Below are 20,296 nucleotides of genomic sequence, written 5' to 3'. Positions count from 1 at the left end.
AAGTAGACAAAGTAAAATAAATACGCAATTTGGATGAGGAAGTACATTAACATATAGACAATACACACCTCCCTCTATATGAAATAAACCAAGAAAGGCACATAAAAGCATCCTGGTGATATCATCTTACATCTGCTAAATCATCAAAATCACCAAAACAAGTATGAGGCGGTGGAACAGATTCATATGGTGCCAGTGACAATGTGGAGCCATAGGCCTTGGGAAAGCAAAATGAGAAGACATAACAAAACTTAAAAAAATCTTGTGCCTCGAGAACTCAAATTAATCAATATTTAAAAAGCCAACAATCCCTTATATCAATGAATAGAACATTCTCTAAAGAATATAGACTAATGGCTAACAAACATGAAAAAATGCTCCTCACCCCTAATTATAAGAGAAATGCAAATCAAAACCACCGTGAGATATCACCTAACAATAGTGAGAATGGCCCACATCACAAAATCTCAAAGTTGTAGATACTGGCATGGATGTTAAGAGAAAGGAACGCTTTTCTACTGCTGGTAGGACTGCAAATGAATACAACCTTTTTGGAAGGAAGTATGGAGAATCCTCAAAGAACTTAAACTAGACCTCCCATTTAATCCTGAAATCCCATTACTGGGCATCTACTCATAAGAAAAAAAATCCTTCTATCATAAGGACATTTACACTAGACTGTTTACTGCAGCTCAATTTACAATTGCCAAACTATGGAAACAACCTAAATGCCCACCAATCCAGGAAAGAATTAACAAATTGTGATATATGTATACTATGGAACACTATTCAGCCACTAAAAATGATGAAGACTTTACATCTTTTTTATTAAGCAGGTTGGAGTTGAAATACATTCTTCATTTTTTTTGAGACAGAGTCTCAAGCTGTCATCCTGTAGGTAGAGTGCCATGGAGTCAGAGCTCACAGCAACCTGAGCCTCTTGGGCTTAAGGGATTCTCTTGCTTCAGTCTCCCAGCAACTGGGACTACAGGCACCTGCCACAATGCCCGGCTATGAAACACATTCTTCTTAGTAAAGCATCACAAAAATGGAGAAGCAAAAATCCAATGTACTCAATTCTGATATGAGGATAATAGATGACCTAGTACATGAAGGGTGGGGGAATGGGGGAGCAAAGAAAAGTAAGTAGGGAGGGGGCTGGGGGGCCATGGTGTGTGGCATACCTCCTGGAGAAAGGACACAATTACTTACTTAACAAATGCAGTCAGTGTAACCTGGTTCTCTGTACCCTCAATGAATCATCCCCAACAATTAAAAAAAAAAAAAAATCTTGTGCCTAATACTCCTAAATAAATTCCATAAATTTTATCCCAAGATATTAATTCTATAGAAGGAACAAATTTATATGCAGTAAGATGGTTATTTTGGCTATATCAAGCAATAAATAAACCAAAACAAGTCAAAGGTCAACAACAGGTATATGGTTAAATCTGTGCTCAAACAGCTAAAACTGCACTCCATATAACATTACGTGTGTATTATAAAATTATGCAGAAACGTGAAATTTCTCCATCATGTTAAAAAGCAGAACACAACCCTATACATATAATTAAATCAATGTAAAGTATCCGTGCATAAGGACAACATAAAAACAAAGGAAAATAATATACATACATTTTTAGGGTAATAAAATTATGAGTAAAATTTAAAAATTCTTAAAAAATATACTGCTTTTACATCCAAAGATATTTATGGAATTGAAGAGGAAAACACCTATAACAGGTAATTATGAATTTAGTATAATTACAAATTTTTAACTGATTGCTTACCATATGCTTCTTCGATGAGAGCACAGTATGGATTAATGCCTATTCCATTCTGCTTAGATTCCTGTTCTCCAAGACGTAAAATATTTTCAAGTCCATTTAAAGCCACTTGAACTATTTTGGAGTCCATAACAGTCAAAAGGTCACAAAGTGGTTTAATGCAGCCCAAAGCTACCAAATACCTTCAGAGTGATTATAAAAGAGAAATGGGAAGAAAAAAGACTTTAAAAGACTTAAATAATGTTTATAACAAGGCATGAAAAATATTCTTCACAGTGAAATGTTACATAAGTAATTAAGAAAAATATTCCTATACAAACTCAAATATTAAAAAAAATTAAATTTTTACTTACATAAGAATGTGAAAGCCTTCTTTCCTTTTTTCTAAATTTTAACACAATTAGGAATAAATGGTATTGAAAATACTACGACATACACATACAAGCAAAGTGGTACTTGGGCTTGTTTATGTATGGTATACAAACATTAAGAGTAATGGGTTAAAAGGTTTTTGTTTTTTTTTTTAAGGAGAGCCTATATTCACACATACAGAGGCAGAAATTAGGAGGAAAAGAGAAGGGACACTTAAAGTTTAAGAAATTTCTCACAAAAACAATCATAGCTAATGTTCTGAAACATAAAGCTGAGTTGCAGAAGCACAGAAGCCTCTAGGAACAAAGCAGGCTATCTTGTGAATAATTTTCACAAAAATAATGCTCACAAAAAATATTTCATTCATTTCCTAATATGTCTTTTTTTAGTTGTTATGAGCTGCTTTTCCAGTCTGTAAAAGTGACATAACTGATATGTTCACTGGGCAATAGGTCTGTATTAAGGACAAAAGGTAGACACCTGCTCTGAGGCCAGACCATATGCTTTTATGTCTCAATTCTACTCCTTATTGTGTGACCTTGAGCAATTGCTTTGTCTCAGTTTCCCCTTCTTAAAATGGGGATAATGATAGTACCAACTTTAGAGGGCTGTCGTGAAAACATAACAGGCATTTAATAAATATTCCTATCCCTTTCAAAAAAATGTACAACCCCTGAGTGCAGTACTCACTTGCCATATACCATACCATAACTGATCAAATACATTTGTTGCATGAGTCACTATTTCAGTTATGAGGTTAAAGGAAATATTATGAAATAGGTTAAAGTACCTGATACATTTCTGGTGCTTAGTAATTTACTTAGCACAACTGGCAAGAGTAAGCATTCAGCAAGTAGGAGTGGTATGCATACAGAACCTAATCTGAGACTGAAGTTTTCTTCCCAAATATGTAGAGGTAATAAAATAGTGAGAATGGTTAGAAAAAATCATTTCAATTTGGGTACTTGATCCACACTAATAAGATTAAGAAATAATATATGCAATAGATATAATCACTAAAATAGATTAAAAAAACACAACTGTTTACAAGTAACTTTCAGTTCAAAGTAGATAAAAGTAATAATAATAGCATTAAAAATATAAAATAGAAACAAAGGAAAAATCTTGTTTATTCTGCTTACATCCATGACAGAAATGAAATGGAAGTATTAATGAAAGCAAAAAAGTGGAATGGAAAATAAAACCAGGAAAAGATATTATTAACATGCAGAGATAAATTTAAGAGAAAAATAATAGTACAAATGAAGGCAATAAAGACAATAATCTCATAATAGGTAGATTTCAAAATAATATAATTAATTTGTAAAGTAGCATTGTATTTTGACTTCTTGTTTTATAAAATAAAAAAAATAAAATATTTATTAGAAAATATTTTCTAAATAGTCACTTCAAGAAATCTAAAACCACAAAGGAATCCTCAGAACAAGAAGATTCTGTAGGAAGTTAGGCTTTTATAGAGGTGCCATGTCAAACTTTGCTACAGGAGATAAACAGGGTAAAGGCACATGTTAGAATTAGAGATTTAGAAATCAATATAGATAATAAAAATTATGATGATTACAAAGGATAACAATAGCTATCTTTAGTTGAAAATTTAATATGCATAGGCACTAGGCTGAACACTTTAAATACATACGAAGTCAGACAATTAAGTTTGTGAACTTGCCACTGTACACTTATGTTAGCAGCACTGTACAAACAACTCAGGAAGGTTTCATAACCTGGGTATATCAGTGTCTTATAGCTGTGTTTTGTGTTGATGTGTGATGGTGTCTTGCCTAGTGGGATTCATTACTTGTTGCATGTTTTAGGATGCCATTGCAAGAATGTTGTACCTTGAATTAAAGCAATGAACAAAGATTAGATTTCTTGTTAAACTTGGCAAGAGTAGAACTGAAATCATGGGACATCAAGTCCAAGATTATAGGGTTAATGCTATAAAAAAAACTGTGGTGTACAAATGGACTAAATGTTTTTTCTGAAGGGAGAGAAAGCTTCATTGATAAAAAAAGGTTAAAGTTGTCAGTAATGAACAGAACTGATGAAAACATTGTAAAAATCCATCAAATTGTGTGTCAAAATCATCAGCTGATTATGAGAAGCATAGCATACCAAGTAAGCATTCATAGAGAAACAGGAAAATCTTTACTGAAGATCTTGGCAGGAGAAAAATGTGTCTCTTGCATCACGACAATACACCAGCTCAAACGGCACTGTCTGTGAAGGAGTTTTTAGCCAGTAAATAACTGTATTGGAACACCTTTCCCTACTCACCTAATATGGCTCCCAATGACTTTTTCTTTACCTGAAGATAAAGGAAATATTGAAAGGAAGACATTTTGATGATATTCAGGACATCAAGGGTATCATGACGACAGCTCTAATGGCCATTCCAGAAAAAGATTTCCAAAATTGCTTTGAAGAATTAGGTGATGGCTTCGGTGCATAGCTTCCCAAGGGATGTACTCTGAAGGTGACCTTAGTGATAATCAGCAATGAAGTATGTAGCACTTTTTCTAGGATGAGTTTGAGAACTTAATTGTCAGACCTTGTATTCTTATTTTTTTTAATGTATTACTTTTATTGTTGTACTATTATTTTATGATGGGTTTTAGCACTTTTGATCTGCAGTTGATTGAATCCACAGATATGGAACCACAGGATATGGACAGTGGACTATACTACCATAAGGTACTGTCTCTTTGAACTCATTTTAAAAAATGAAGAAACTGTATAAAACAGGTTAAATGACTTCGTTAAGACCACACAACTTTTACTGCAGGAGCAAGATTTGTCCAGACTAACATAAAAGCCTATATACCTACTATTTATGCTGTCAGTAAAACAAACAACTGATAAACGCCTATAGTTAATGTGAAAAAGAAAAAAAGTTAACTAGCAGAAAAACAAAAGTAAAATACTATGCACAGGAAAGGCTGACAACCAATGAGGAATAGATCATCACTATATAAACAAATGTTTCCTTCAATGTTATTTAAAATAACTAGATATTCAAATTTATTAGCCATTTCTACATAATAAAGCTACATTTTTGTAATTTTAATGGTTCAAAAAAATCTCATGCTCATGATAGTGTACATTTAAATTAATAAATTATTCTTAGTCACATTTTTAATCTCTGATTTTTTTGTAAATAGCCAGGCAATGATAATGACATTAATTGTAATTTAAATTTAAAAAACATTATAAATAAATGCTATACCTGATATAACAAATACTGTCATTTCATACTAAAAATGCTTCTCAAACTGGCTTAGAAATACTGTTTTAGCTTCATCAATAAATAAATAGTATGTTTTATTTCTAATGTCTGATTTGCATTTAAAAAAATAATTAATAAAAAAATCTGTATCACACCTTATCTGCTCCGGAGTGCCTCCTGATGTTGCATTAGTTATAGCCCAAGCTGCTTCTTTTCTGGTGCGAAACTCTGCTTTCTGAAGAATCTCAATCAAAACAGGAAAAATATTTGCATCTATAACTGCCTGAGAGGGCAAAAACGATACATAGCATAATCAGTACAAACACTGTTTCTACCAAGCAGAGGAGTCTTCAAAACCACTGGCTTTAAAATGTCAGGGTTTTTGGAAATATCTTTGCAAGTGTTTTATTTCTAATTTTTTCAACAAACATTAACATCTTGCTTTTTAAAAAGGAAATTAGCTTTTTAAAGACTGGGAGAAAATAATAAGACAATATAAATTTCAGAGATGATAAAGCACAATGTATCAAAATGAATAAGTAATCATTGACACAAGGAGCTTGACAGGACCCTAATAAATAGTTAAAAACTTTGAAAAGATCACTCCCTAACTTGTTTAAAACTAATGAAAAATAATTCCTTCTAAAGACTAAGCATTATGTGTTAGGGACTGTAAAAGGCACGTTTTGTTTTAAGGGGATTTGGGGGTTGGGATGAGCACATGCGCACAATTGCCTTGTTTTTTTTCTGTCGAGACAGAGTTCTATCCTATGCCCCGAGCAGAGTGTAATGGCATCGTAGCTCACTGCAACCTCAGACTTGGGCTGTGGGCATCCTCCTGCCTCAGCCTCCAAAGCTGCTGGGATTATAGGCGCTCGCTGCAGCACCCAGCTGGGTTTTCCATTATTTTCAAGAGTTGGTGTTTCACTCTCACTCAGACAAGTCTGGAACTCCTGAGCTCAAGCAATCCTCCTGCCTCAGCCTCCAGACAGTACTGGGAGTGAGCCACAGCGCCCGGTTCTAAAAGGCATTAAATTTGTAATATTCAAGTCACATATGACATCTGCAATTACAAGAGGTGCGCAACACGACTTGTATTCATCTTCTGTTATCAGTATATATTGACTATTACAATTTCAATACCGATTTTTTCCTTTCTTAAATGTGTACACCTTTTTTTGGCACCCTCTGCATACAGAAGCTATTCCTCAATAGAATATGCGACTACTGTCAGTAAATGTCATCATTTTAGAGAAGAAAAGGCCATGGTTTTAAAAATACTTTTCAACAATCTTTTTTAAGAATCTTATTCAGTAACTCACTAAAAACAACCACTGATAAAATGTTGACTTTTGTCTAAACTGGCTTCTTAGAACTTTCTGTCCTATTCTCAGATCCGAAGCATATTTACCTGAATCTGAGCTCTGTTTCCAGCAGTGATGTTAGAAACTGTCCAGCAAGCTTCTTTTCTAATTGACTCTTTTGGGCTACTCAATAAATGTAAGAGACAGGGTAATGCAGAACAATTCAAAATTACCTAAAACAAGTTAGAAATGGAAACAAAAAGTTTCAGCAAAAAATATACACAAAAATCTACTAATGAATTATTTAAAAGTACAAAAACCATTCTGAAAAATGAAATTAAGAGAAATTCCTCTCAAGTTAAAACTTAAAACACTTTTACTATCTAGCTATTGCCAAAACTTGTCTCATGCCAGTACCCTCTTCTCAACTCACTAAAATGCAAATCATAGGTGTGTCCTCTGAATTTACAAACATACTCAGAGTTCAACTGATATAATTACTTGAATAAGGATTTGGTGGCTGAGGTCAGTATCCAATTTCTAGTTTTGCCAAATGAATTAGTAAAAAATTCTACAACCATTAGGAAACCTTGAATAGGAAAATAGAATAAGTCTATTTTATAAAAATGTTTCCTCATTTTTTTTTGTAAGGAGGTATATTGTGCTTTGTCTCTTTACATTTATTCCACTTCAAGATTACTTTCCTATATTCAAAATACCCCAATGATTTACATTTAATTTACTGGTGAAGAATGTAAATTGAGCTGAAAAATATAGTTTCATGTTTAGAAAGGCATTTTCAAGCTATTTTAAATGAGTAATTACTAATTAACAAAGATTTACTTTTTTTTTTGGTAGAGACAGAGTCTCACTTTATCACCCTCAGTAGGGTGGCATGGTGTCACACTGCTCACAGCAACCTCCAACTCCTGGGCTTAAGTGATTCTCTTGCCTCAGGCTCCCAAGTAGCTGGCACTATAGGCGCCTGCCACAACGCCTGGCTATTTTTTTGTTGCAGTTGGCCGGGGCCATGTTTGAACCCACCACCCTCAGTATATGGGGCCGGCGTCCAACCCACTGAGCCACAGGCGCTGTCCCAAAGATTGACTTTTTAATAACTTTGGTATATATCTAAATAGGACTTTAAAAATTATTAAAACTAAAAGAAAATATGTTGTTTAAAATAAAAAATACACTTTTAGGTGGCAAACACAGGAGAATCTAATGGGTTACAGAGTTTAAGTTTCTATCTTCAAGAGAGATTATACCCCAAATCTGTAGTCAATCTTGACATCCCACTTTTAGACATCCCACCATCTTTCAAGATACAAACTCACATATGTGAGTTGTTAATGAACAACCCTAGGAATGTTTCCTCGCCATCCTTCCTTCCACTCTTATAATCCGGTTCTTCAATCTGGTTTAAAAGTGCCTCTCATTTCCAACCTCTCTTCTAACAGTCAATCATGTTCTCTACTGACAGTTTCTATGATAGTCAATTTTAACGCATGTCTGCCTCTGTACCTATGATCACATAAATCTTTTCTGGTCTAATTAAGTAATTTTGTATTTTTAATGTTTAGCTTTAGTTCCAATCCCTTATGGAAACTACACAGATTTCTTAGCATATTGATCTCTTTTATTAAACTTTTTAGCATTTAGTGACTCATCAATTTACAGAAAACATATACTACTTAGGCTAAACTGCTTTGTTTATATACAGGGTTTTAAATTGCACACGAACTTTACAGACACCCTGTATATACAGTAGAACCTCTGTAAGTTGACACCCAAAGGACTGTAACAAACTGGTCAACATACAGAGATGGTCAATCTAAGGAAGTAGGCCCACTGTATTGATATATACATGTGGTACATGATATATCTATAAAAACTGAGTCAACTTAGGAAGGCAATCAACTACGGAGGTCCTCCTGTATTTTTTCCATAATTAAATTATAAACCCCTCAAGAACAGAGCCCATTTCTTACACTTCCTTGCATTCACACAGATCTAGAACAGTACTTTCCTACAGAAGTATCTGAGGTTGACCACTTGTTATCAATAATACACTGTCAGAATATGGATGGCAATATAATCACAATAACACTAAAGTCTTAATACATCTGAAACACAGTATGTTGTGATATGAAACATAATAAATATCTTAAAGTCTATTATGTTAACAGCTTATCACTTTAAAGTCTGAACTCACCTGTGTCTGAATATCATCACCAGTCACAATATTACCAACTGCCCGTAAGGCAGGTGATACAACTTTGTAATCATTGTGCCTGAAAATAATAAAGATAGGAATTTATATACTAATAAGAATTTAAAATTTGCAAAAATAGCACCAAAAACTCTCATATACTTTTTACCCTGAGATTTCAATCAAATTTCAGTGATTATTCCAGTAATATCTTTATAACAGAGAATTCAGGATCATGAATTATTCATGTCCCTTTCAACCCAGAATAGTTTCTCAGTCTTCCCTTGATTTTCATGACTTTGATGTTTTTGGAGATCATAAGTCAGTTATTTGGTTTACCCAGAGTTTCTTCATGATTATAACCAAGGTTACATATTCTTGGATGCAATGTCACAAATGCTATAATCTTTTCTTTACATTCTATTGCATGACATGGTGTGTCTATTGTGTCCCATTATAGTGGTGCTGAACTCTGGTCACTAATTAAGGTGGTGCCTGCCAGACTTTTCCACCCTACCGTTTTTCTCTTTAGAATTAACATTTTGTGAGGAGATACTTTGAGACTATGTAAAATGCTATTCCTTAATCTACCTTTACCACTAGTTTTAGCATTGCTAGTAATTAGTAGTATTATTATCAATGCTTTTCTAATATTATCATTCGAAGTACATATCTTACAGCCATCCGCTTTTATGTGGACTCATGGGTTTCCCATTTTATTCAATAAATTATACATTAAAATAATCCATTTCAAAGTTCAAATTATCCAACGTTTGGACAAGGAGAGCCCCTTCAAGTGAGCTTCTGTGTCCTGTTGACAGTTATCCATTCTTTGAGCACTTACTACTTTCCACAGTCATGCTTTTTCCTCAAGTGCCAGCCCTGGAATTGGTCATTTCTCCAAGAACCCTGGTTCCTTTCAATAGACAGTGGTGTTTAAAAACTTAGATTTAGGCATTCAGTGCTCTCAGCTTACTACTATAAAAGTGTTACTGTTGTTCCCAAGTTCTTTAAGAGGACACACATATATTTACATATATGTTGACCCATATAAAGAGGTGGTCAACAAAAGGAACTAGAACTACTCAACTGATACATACATGTAGTACATGTCTGGTCTATGAAAATTAGGGTCGACTTGAGGAAGTCAATGTAGGGAGGTAGTCAACTATGGAGTTTCTAGTGTGTGTGTGTATGTGTACATATACATATATATATTTCTACACCTATCTTTGTTAAGAGCCATGAGTGCACAGTGAGATTTCTATTCTAATCTAAAATCACAGAATTATTCAGGCTTTCTCTTCTTCCATATTTATTATCTCCATTCTATGGTAACAAGAAGTAGCTTGTACTTTCCTAATTTTCTATAATGGCCAATCTGCCAGCCCAGCTAGGCTGCTACCCCATGATGTATTAGCTCCATGCCTCACTCTAGCCTGCTTGTATGCTAACTCTGTAAGTGCCACTCTCAAGCTCAGCCCCTGATCTCACCAATGGACCTGCCTGCCCACCTTCCTGATATTGTCAGACCTCTCTTCTTTGTGCCATCTACCGCCTATCTAATGGCTTTTTGACAGAAGAGAGGAAAATAACACATTTTTTAAAAGAAGGTTAAGAGGATAAAGAAGCAATAACTTTTCGTTTTTGAAATAGAGTCTCACTCTGTCACCTTGAGTGCAGTGACGTCATCATAGTTCACTGCAACCTTAAAATCCTGAGCTCAAGCCATCCTCCTAGCTCAGCCTCCTAAGTAGTTGAGACAACAGGCATGTGCCACCAGGCCTGGCTAATTTTTTCTATTTTTTGTAGAAAATGGGGGTCACACTCTTGCTCAGGCTGGTCTCAAACTCCTGAGCTCCAACAATCATCCCACTTTGGCCTGTCAGAGTGCTAGGATTACAGGGCTAGGTAGGATACTGTGCCCAGCCAGCACAGTAACAAATTTTCTTAAAACAAATTTTCTTAGAAGTTTTTAATACCTTCGTATAAAAAAGCTGTTCTTTTTAAAGAAAATAAGTGTAACAGCTCAGCAAAAAGAAACATACTATCTTTAAAACAACTGAAATACTTTTACTCTTCTTAATCATTATAATGCATAATAAACTAGATTATGGGTTCCCTGAGAGCAGGAATTTGGTTCTATACTTCATTAACAATGTATTGCACAACAGCAGGTAACAGGCATTCCATAAATATTTGTTGAATTTAACCTTCCTCATTCACAAAGAGAGCACATTAGACTAAGAAAGGTCATTTACAAAGTAACTTATCCCAAATACACGTTTGTATCCCAGTATTAGTTTAAATGTCAACATTTTAGAGTATTAATTATTCTGTTAAGTGTTGGGTTGGTAGCTTTTTAATTCTTCCTGTTGATAGTGATTATTAAGATATGTACAAGGTCATTACTTTAATTGCTAAACTTAATAAACAATCATATAATTATTAAATATAAATTAGTTACATCAAAAGTTCCACCAATCTTCGACACACTCCAGAATCAATGACTGCTTGAATTTTATCATTGGGTCCATCGGAGAGATAAGAGAGGGCCCAACACACATCTGCTAACACATCTGGGTCACTGCTAAACAATAATCGTGACAGAACATTTAAACAAGGTGAAACCTGAAAGGGAAGAAAAAGCCAATATTTAAATTTTTCTCTATTTATAGCCAAATTTCCTTAGGAAAATATAGAAATTCATCTTAAAGTAAACTTAATGTTATGAAAATAAGAAAAATTATTCTATTATTTTAAAATTATGATCAGATAGATAAGCATGAAACTGATTATGATTCCTGTTAATTTTAGATTCAGTAGTAAAGTTTTTTTTTTTTTTAAATAATGAAATATATATTTGGGCTCTCCTGTCTATGTCCAAATCATACACATCCCACAAAAAAAGGCATACCAAAACTAAGGTCCAAATGCTTCAGAATCACGTGTTTTAACATAATGATCATGGACCATGGCCTAACTGGGGCTGAAATATAGCACTGGACTGGAAACTTAGAGAGCAAAGTCTGCCTACTGATTGGTAAAAACCTCTATCCCTCTTCCAGTGCACAGTTTCCAGATCTCCAGTAACCAGGTGTGTTAACTAATTTATATGCAAACCCAATCCACCCACCTTCCTGCAGACAAATAGAAACTCTGTCTCAGGAAAAAACAAATGTCTCAGCAAAATCAGAATGTCTCAGAAAAGAGACTTAAATTCGGAGTTTCTCAAAGAAAATATAGTTTTGCTGCCCAATTTCCATACAGTGAGGCCAGGAGATAATAAGCCCATACACCCATCTTCTAATTAGCTTTTTGATACCTCTTTCCTAAATCTGAAGAGCCAAGGATCATCAGATAAATGACGATAATCTCCAGCAAGAAAGTGACTAATACAAAGACCAAACCATAAACAAAACAAAAAAACACAAAGAACTACAGACACCAGAAAAAGAAAAAATCTTCACCAAAACTAAAATCCTCAGCTAGGTATGACAATTTGCAATGTCCATAAAAGAACAGAATTCTATATAAAGATGAGCAACCAGGGAACAAAAAAAATAACTCTTGAAAACACAAAATATGATTGTGGAAATATAAATTTCAAAAAAGGCAGATTAAACAAAGTCTTTCAAAAGAAATCATATAAATTGTAACAAGTAAATCTTAAGCCCTAACATGTGCTATTAATTTCATTAGTTTGGAATATATAAATAAATAAACCCAAGAGGCAAACATTCCTGCCTCTAAGGAGTTCATATTTCAGTGGAAGATTTCCAAAAGTAATAGACTTACTAAAGAAGCAAAACATATTATATTAAAAGGTATTTGGAAAAACTGGAGTGAAATGAGGGTGACAGGCTTGGGGCACTGACAGATTACATTATTAAATACTGTGGTCAGAGCTCATGGAAAAGGTGACTTCTGAGCAAACAATGGAGATAAGGCAACCAGTAAAGCAGCTCTCTGTAAAAAAGTATGAGAAGGCAGAGGCCCTCAAAGTATGCTCCCTGGACTCCTGTGGGATTCCTGAAATCCTTCTGGGGGGCATGTGATATCAAAACTATGTTCAAAATAATACTAAGACATAATTAGTCTTTTTCATTGTGTTGACATTGGTACTAAAGATACAAAAACAATGATGGATAAACTGTTGGCACCTTAGCACAAATAAGGCATTAGTACTAAAATTCACTATATATCTTTGTATTCATCACCTCCAGTTAGAAGAGTGGGGGCTGGGAGAGGGGGAGCAAGTTTTATTCAAGAATTAACATAAGTAGGGAGTAAAAATTACTAATTTTATTAAATCTAAACTCTCCAGTTCATGTCTTTTAAATATTTTATGGGATGAAATAATAAATATGCAGAAAGTACTTCTGTGCACAAAAGTACTAGGGTGGTCTCCAGGAAAAGCAGTCTTGTGATTGAGCTGCAAGTTGAACTGGCCATTTTTTTCCTTACGGAACACCATTTTTACTTAGAATACTATTCATTACTCAGTCTTAAGATATTTGGAGTACATTTTAAAAAATATAAACAGAGTCTATCATTTCAACAAAAATAACTAATTATATTTGTTGCCAATGATAAATTTTGTTATTTCAAAAATTTTGGAAAACTTGCACCTACCATTGCTAAGATTGAAAACTTCCTGATGGCAATATTGTGATTTTTTAAAATACTGAATAATTGAAAATTGTATAATTGTAAATGAATTGTATCAACATTAGGGAGAGCTGCATAACTCTGGGAATTGTATTTTCCAAATGGCCAGTATGCATAATGTAATATTACAAAATCATATGTGAGAAAAAGATCCACTCAAAATGTAAACAAAACTAATAGATTTTAATGTAACAGAATACAAAAAATTCAACATATGATTTCAGATTCATCAATTTAACTACCTTTAAGAAACTGCCACTCAACTTTTGTTGTGATATCAAAAAATATTCATGATTGGGGGTGAGGGTAGGGAAGAGCAGAGAGAGGGAAGAACAGAGGGGAGTTGGGGAGTCATGGTGTGACCTTTTGGGGTTGGGACACAATTATAAGAGAGACTTTACCTAACAAATGCAAGCAGTGTAACCCGGTTCTCTGTGCCCTCAATGAATCCCAAAAAATAAAATAAATCCATGATTATATAAAAAGACAATCATACAGTTCAACTAAAATAACATATTACAGCAGATTGAATATAGAGTCAGAAATAAGAATCACAACTGTGTATAAAAGATATTTAACAATATAATGGGTTTATTATTTTAAAATGAATTAATTTTAATTTTTAATATAGTAAGTACTATAAGATATAAATCACATACAAGATTTGGATACTTATGGTTTTTAAAAGTAGAAAGAGGTCTCGAGACTAAACATTTTAAGAACCTTTGTTCTAGGTTGAGGGAACAGCTACAGCAATGCTAAAACCACACTTGGTGAACCTGAGCAACAGCAAGCAGGCCCGTGCGGCTGGAGTGAGAGAAAGAAAACAGTAAGACATGGAGTCTGAGAGATGACAGAAGGTCCAAGAAGATAGTGAAAATTCTTGTAGGTTATTTAACTTGTAGGTTATCTTTCATTTTGAATGAAATATAGGGACCCACTGCGGGATTCCACACAAACACATGGTATGAAAAGCAATTTTAACAGGATCATTCTGTCTGCTTTCTCAGAAAAAGAAAAATGATGAGTAGGTGAAAACAGAAGCAAGATTTGTTAGGAGTCTACTGCAGTAACAGAAGGTAGTAGAAACTAGGTGGTATTAAGAGACGCATTTCCTTCCTCAATATATTATTTTGAAAAAATTCAAACCTACAGAAAATTTGCAAAAACAGAACAATAAATGCCCATAGGATACTCACCTAGATTCGTCACTTGTTAACATTTCGCTACATGTTTTCTCTCTCCCCATACACACACACACAGGGATTGCAGAAGTCAAACTTGAGCAGTATTATAACTTTAACACTTTTTTTCCCTTTCTTAAAATGTGTAAATATAATTTTGGCACCCTCTGTATTCTTTTACTGGATCATTTGAGAAGCATTTGCAGGCATCACAGTACTTTGCCCCTCAATAGTTCAGCACCTATCTCCTAATAAAAAGGGCTTTTCTACCACATTATGACACCCAGGAAATTTAACATAATATCATCTAAGGTATGGAGCATATTCAGATTTTTAAGCTAAAAATTAATTTTTATCCATGATCTAACTGATTAAATACTTCACTTATTTGTTATTATCTCCTCTTTAGTGTCTTTTCTAAAAGAATAAGTTTATTGAGGTATAAATAATATACATTAAGTAATATACTTTTTTAGGTACACAGTTCAACTGGGAACTTTGGCAAATATACACAATTGTACAGCCACCTTCCAATCAAAATATAGAATATTTTTATTACCCCCTAAAATACCCTTCTGTTCCATGTAATCAATTCCTCTCCTCAGGCAATCACTGATCTGATTCTTCTTCCTATAGTTTTGGCTTTTCCAAAATATTGCATAAATGGAGTCTTTAAAGATGTAGCGTTTGTGCATGACTTTTTCATTTAGCTTAATGCTTCTGAGATTCATCCATGCCGTTGCATGTATCGGGAGTCTGTTCCTTATTGCTGAGCTGCATTCCATCACATGCATGCACCATAATTTTCTCATTCACATACCAACTTATGTACATTTTAACTATTCCCAGTTTTTGGTGACTGTGAAAAAAGCTGTCACAAAAATCTGCTTACACGTCTTTCCAAAGACATACTATTTCATATCTCTTGAATAAGTACCTAACAGCAAAAATGTAAGATAGTTTACAGTATCCGTACCATTTTGAAAAACATTCTTATCAACCATGTATGAGAGTTTCAATTGCTCTGAGTCATACTAGCATTTGGTATCTTCAGCTTCTAAAATTTTAACCATTTTAATAGGTATGTAGTATCTTTAGTCTTTTACTTTTGAATAGTTCCCCCAGACTAGCTATGGTCTTTCCTAATAATGACACTTTTTTAAAGAGTTTAGGCCATTTATTTTGCACACCATCTCTAAATTTGAATTTACTTACTGTTAAATGTTAAACATTTCTGGCAGGAAGGAGTCTTACACAGGTGGTGATGTGTTCCTTTTAGTCATATCACATCTGAAAGCACTAACGTCAGTTTTTCCTTTATAACTGACGTTAAATTGAGCTATTTGGATAAGGTGGTTAATGTCTGCTAGAATTCTCGACAGTAAATAAACCTGCTTCCTACCCTCTCTCTCTTTGTGATTAACATCTATACTTTGTGGAGTGATGCTTTCACACTACCTGAATATTTTGTTTGCCCCAAATTTTCTTAAATAGAAAGAGGGAATGATTAAATTGTGTCAAATGAAGGCAGATCAGGTAACATAAAACCTGAGAATCAACCACTGGACATACTCGGTCATGTATGAGGTCTACACATTGACCTCTAGATTCCACAATGTGGAAATATTTATACCCTTAATGACATCAGTTTTTAGTGCAGTGACTGAGCAAAAATCCTCACTGGAATGGATTCCAGAAAGAATGTAAGGAAAGATAGTGAACAATGCAAGAATAGATAAATAATAAATTGTGCTACAAGGGAAGGAAAGAAATAAATTTTACTTAACAGGAAAACTGAGGTGAGAGAAGAATTAAGACAGGAGAAGTAACAGTATATTTTTAGAGTAATGAATTGATTTAGATGAAGAAAACAATACTGCTAGAGAAAAAAAAATTGTTGGCATGATGACCCTAAATAAGAAAAAGAAAAGGCTATGTCGTGCATAAGTGGTGGAACAAACTTGATAAAGGAGCATGGGAAAAAATAATGAACAACGACAAGTAAGTATAATAGGTAGGTATAAATAACCACATGATAGCAAATGTGGTGGTAATGGTAAACTATGGAAGCTGTCTTTTGATTGCTTCAATTTTCTCAATAAAGTAGGAAGCAAGGTCATAAGCTAAGAGTGAGGATAAAGGAGAAGAAAGAAGGAGGACAAAAAACAAAATAAGAAATATCCTATTAATTAATAATCCTTTTTATGCTATCTGTCAGTGTGTATTAATGAGCATCAGTATGAATTGTTGTTAAATTCAGATTACTATATGAATTCTAAAGGTCCACATAACTTTCCAAAGTCTTTTATGTTCGATGTTATGTTTCATTTAAAATAAGTATCTTTAAAAGCTTGCTTAGAAAAATGTGGTTTAGACTACCAGTTTTGTAAGTTATAAATTTTATAAATTTCAGTAACTTTCAAATAAGGAAATTCTTTAGGGAAAACATATCACATAAATTTCAAAGGCACTATCAACTATACGAGAAAATTTACTTAAAAATGAATTATTTATATAAGGTGCTTATTACTACAAAGTTCTAGAAAATCTTTACTATTTGTCTATGGTTAAAGAACTCATAAATAACCATGAAATGTATTTAGAAAAAAAAATCTCAAACTGTGGGTGGTGCCTGTGGCTCAAAAGGGTAGGATGCTGGCCTCATATGCTGGAAGTGGTGGGTTCAAACCCAGCCCTGGCCAAAAAAAAAAAAAAAAAAAAAATCTCGAACTGTAAATATTTCTTAAGAATAATTCAATACTGTTACTAAGCAGGAAAAAAAATGAAAAAAATCAAACATGGCATATTAAACTAATTACATCCCTAAAATTATTATTACATAATTAATACCTCAACATAAACACATGTACAGCTGCATTCCCTCTATTTTAAACGTGGGGAAAAAAATGAACACCAAACACTCAAAAGAAGTGCCTTTTAAAGTAAAGAATTTCAATAGGAAAAGCAATGCATAAACCAAGGTTCTTTTAATAAAAACTTAATTAAAAAATGGTATCATATAACATTCTAACAGGCAAAATAAAGAAATTACTGTGATTACTAAAGCTATGATTGCATTTAGGAAGCCAGTTCTATACACGTGTAAGTTTAAACATAGGAACAGTAGTTTAAAGACTTATCATCAGACACACTGCCATTTATTACTTGTATCTCCTCTCACAAAATATAAATATGTTTTCCCTTCAACTGTGTAACAGTCATTGCCAAATTATTAGTTTTAACATATAATACTCATATGTCTTTTAAAAAGATTGTCTGAGGCTCTCTGTGTACCTTAGAAGCATTATTTTCCTGGTATTATACTTAATTCAAACAAATAATGTAATTAAAAAGACGTAATGTACACATACACATAATGTAACTAAAACATCATCTGTTCCTCTTCTATTATCAAACTGCAAATCATACAAAATAACTTTTAAAATGAATAATGTATAATTTATGTTATAATAATGTATAACTTTTAATATGAATACTGTATAATTTTTTCTATTGAGAGGCTATGAAGTATACCACTCAAAACTCTTTTTCTCTAAGATACATATCTACTAAGCCAAATTTTGGGTTAAAATTTTAATTGTGTTCCTCATTTTAGTATCAGCATATTTTATAATGTTTCATCATCTTTTTAGTTACATTATGTATTTTTTTTTTTTTGGCCAGGGCTGGGTTTGAACCTGCTACCTCCAGAATATGGAGCCGGCACACTACTCCTTGAGCCACAGGTGCTGTACTACATGATGTACTTTTCAATAAACATGAAACAGAATAGGCATGGAAGGTTGAGAAAATTTTATGAATTATGACTAAATACACAATATGCCATAGATATGATAGCAGATAGAGAGACATGGTACAAAGAGATTTTTAAGACACACTTGCAGTTTAGATTATGTGGCAAAATGATTTCTTAAAACTGGAATAGTGAAAATACAAATGAGAAGGCATGCTAACTCATGCATTATCTCTACTGAATTAGAAATTTATTATTTTTTACCCCTAGAAACTTTTCTAGGGATACAAGAGATCTTTACCAAACTTTGAGCTTCTCTTAATGCTACAGTGATTGTTCATTGTGCCCCTTTAATTCATAGACAATGAATTCAAAAGAAGAATGGTATTCTAAAAATTTACCCATGTTCTGTCTTTCTAATAGCATCTTATTGGTAAGCAACAGAACTAAATTGGGAATTTATTATCAGTCTATCTCTGTAAAGGCCAAATGGTAGTAGATGGAAAAAAGATATTTTAAGTGAAATATGGGAAAGCACAAACAGTGGGCCTGAGGAATTACCTTAATCTTCTGAGATTTTCAGTTCCTATAAACTAGACTAAATCAACTAAACTTGATTTTGTAAGTCAACTCCTAGATACAAAAATATCTGGATATAGTGGTTGTCTCTGGGCACAAGAATTTAAGCAGTAAGAAGAACAAAAAGGAAACTTCCTTTATAACTTTAAATCTTTTAAATTTTATGTGCAAACATTGTCTTGTCAATGAAGTATGCAATTATTAACAAAAAATTAGAATCCCTTCAACCTCAAAAAAATCTATCATAAAGAAACTTAAATTTATGGAGACAGATTTATGAATCTGTATATTTTATATCATACCTTACTAAAGTTTGGAGGAGGGTTTTTGCCTCTACATAAATTTGACAGGGCCCACACAGCATTTCTTGTTGTTGTAAGTCTATTAGAATTTTTTAATAACCTGCCAAGAAAAAGAAAAAGAACTGTCACTTTACATTTATTTTTCTTATTTAGCTATTTTCTATCATAACATAAAAATTTTCTTCAACATAGTATATAAGATATTCAAACTGGTAAAACAAAAGAGCCTTAAAAGTTCACTAAGTTTTTAGAAAGAAAAATAAATATATTACAGTTCTATTTTCTGAAGTTTGAATCTACAATGTAACCTAATCATCTATATCCTCATATTAACCTAAAGTAAATAAAGTTAGAATCTATGATCTGAATGTATTCTTAAATCATAAAACATTTTGAAGATAAAGAGTATCATGGGAAATTTACTTATTTCTCTAAACATTTTAAAAAGTACTAGATTATCTTTGTTTTAATCATAAAAATAAAACATTATTCAAATACAAAAAGCGAGGAATACAGAGTCAAATTAAATGAAAATCACCTATAACATGGGAAGTTTTCTGTTTTTAATAGATGGTATGTCTTAGCATGTTTTTAACAGATGGTATGTCTTAGCACTTTTATCTGATTTGCATAAACCCTGCTAGCTACTAAGAAATTTAATGTCTAAAATAAGATTTTTTTTTCTTCTCAGACTCCTAAGGAGTTACTACTTAAAAGTTTTTTCACAACATAGTATAGTAGGTTATGTTTTAGTTATACAGTTAATTCCCTAAAGTAATAGTCCTTTTTAAAAGAGTTGTGAACCCTGTAACAAACCATAACAAATCTTTACCTGAGGAAAAAAGTGCACACACCAATATTTTGGCATGCAATTTCAAGAGTTTGTT

At 33.1% G+C, this 20,296-nt stretch overlaps 1 protein-coding gene across 2 annotated transcripts in view; it reads right to left on the bottom strand.

The window, feature by feature from the left end:
* KPNA5 (karyopherin subunit alpha 5) overlaps positions 1-20,296 on the bottom strand; it is a 49,252-nt gene that overhangs the window by 2,097 nt on the left and 26,859 nt on the right. For both annotated transcript variants that reach the window (XM_023513307.1, XM_012805295.2), the window contains exons 8-13: positions 19,410-19,509; positions 11,387-11,550; positions 8,923-9,001; positions 6,815-6,940; positions 5,559-5,686; positions 1,791-1,969 (exon numbers count right to left, since the gene is read on the bottom strand). In XM_023513307.1, coding sequence (XP_023369075.1) covers positions 1,791-1,969; positions 5,559-5,686; positions 6,815-6,940; positions 8,923-9,001; positions 11,387-11,550; positions 19,410-19,509 — 776 coding nt within the window. The remainder of the gene's footprint in view (positions 1-1,790; positions 1,970-5,558; positions 5,687-6,814; positions 6,941-8,922; positions 9,002-11,386; positions 11,551-19,409; positions 19,510-20,296) is intronic.

Source organism: Otolemur garnettii, unplaced genomic scaffold (genome assembly GCF_000181295.1).
Source record: "Otolemur garnettii isolate 467f Iridium unplaced genomic scaffold, OtoGar3 scaffold00002, whole genome shotgun sequence".
NCBI classification, from domain to species: Eukaryota; Metazoa; Chordata; class Mammalia; order Primates; family Galagidae; genus Otolemur; species Otolemur garnettii.
This window is presented reverse-complemented; position numbering and strand designations above follow the sequence as displayed.